Source organism: Propithecus coquereli, unplaced genomic scaffold (assembly GCF_000956105.1).
Source record: "Propithecus coquereli isolate 6110/MARCELLA unplaced genomic scaffold, Pcoq_1.0 Scaffold74, whole genome shotgun sequence".
NCBI classification, from domain to species: Eukaryota; Metazoa; Chordata; class Mammalia; order Primates; family Indriidae; genus Propithecus; species Propithecus coquereli.
The window spans coordinates 228,130-229,503 of NW_012153507.1; the positions used below are offsets into that span (position 1 = coordinate 228,130).

The 1,374-nt window shown below is 33.5% G+C and overlaps 1 protein-coding gene across 1 annotated transcript in view; it reads left to right on the forward strand.

Moving 5' to 3' along the window:
* Positions 1 to 1,254, forward strand: part of MANEA (mannosidase, endo-alpha) — a gene marked incomplete at its 5' end in the record, with an annotated part of 34,014 nt that extends 32,760 nt beyond the window's left edge. Inside the window, one exon of the mRNA XM_012661838.1 lies at positions 185 to 1,254. Within this exon, the coding sequence (XP_012517292.1) occupies positions 185 to 827 (643 nt within the window). The remainder of the gene's footprint in view (positions 1 to 184) is intronic.
* Positions 1,255 to 1,374: the final 120 nt, after the last annotated feature.

Sequence of the window (1,374 nt, forward strand, 5' to 3'; positions counted from 1 at the left end):
CTAATTTTCTAATGTGTAAAATTAAAAATGCATTTTTAATTATATAATGGATTACCTGAAGAAATGGAGCAATGTGCTTAAACCACACTGATTCCTTCATTTTCAATACATAAACAAACAGTTTTTGTCTATGGCAAATGAGTTGTGAATATTCATTTCACTTTTACATATGCTTGTGTTTCAGATATGGAAATCATCCAGCCTTTTACAGGTACACGACAAGGACCGGCAATGCTCTTCCTGTGTTTTATGTCTATGATTCTTATATCACCAAGCCTGAAAAATGGGCCAATCTGTTAACCACCTCAGGGTCTCAGAGTATTCGCAATTCGCCTTATGATGGACTGTTTATTGCACTTCTAGTAGAAGAAAAACATAAATATGATATTCTTCAAAGTGGTTTTGATGGAATTTACACATATTTTGCCACAAATGGCTTTACTTATGGCTCGTCCCATCAGAATTGGGCTAGCCTAAAATTCTTTTGTGATAAGCACAACTTATTATTTATCCCAAGTGTGGGCCCAGGATACATAGATACCAGCATCCGTCCATGGAATACTCAAAACACTCGGAACCGAATCAATGGGAAGTATTATGAAATTGCTCTTAGTTCTGCACTTCAGGCCCACCCCAGTTTAATTTCTATCACCTCTTTTAATGAGTGGCATGAAGGAACTCAGATTGAAAAAGCTGTTCCCAAAAGAACCAGTAATACAGTGTACCTAGATTACCGCCCTCATAAACCAGGTCTTTATCTGGAACTGACTCGTAAGTGGTCTGAAAAATTCATTAAGGAAAGAGCAACTTACACAGTAGATCACTAGCTGCCTATTTCTTAATGCATTGATTAAAATTTAATAATTATCAAATCAACTAATTTTAATAAATGCCTTTGTTTTGAGTTATGGCAAGAAAACTGCCAAAGTTAGTATACATTATCACTGTTATCTTTAAAAAAATAATTTTTTACTTTATTAGAGATAATAGTATCATTGCCACCCTTCACAATACTGCACTGAGAATATATCTGAGGGAAAAGCTGTGTGAATAAGATTCCTTGTGGCATAATTGACTGCATTTCTGACTGAAAGTGAAATTCTGATTTGATGGCAATTTAATGTCTTTCGCAGTAGATAAATCCTTTTGTTACATAAAGCAGTTAGTGCACAGTTAAATCATACTTGCATCCTAGGCCCAAAGAAATAGAACTGTTGTATGTATTTGGCATATATATTGAAAAAAAAAAAACACCTTTAAAGATAATGTACATATTTCAGTTGTAATTTTTTTTCAGTGCTTAAATCAACTTTATTGTATTAGTATTCAGACTCTGAATAACTCTCCAATAATCATGAAATTCTTATGAATAAT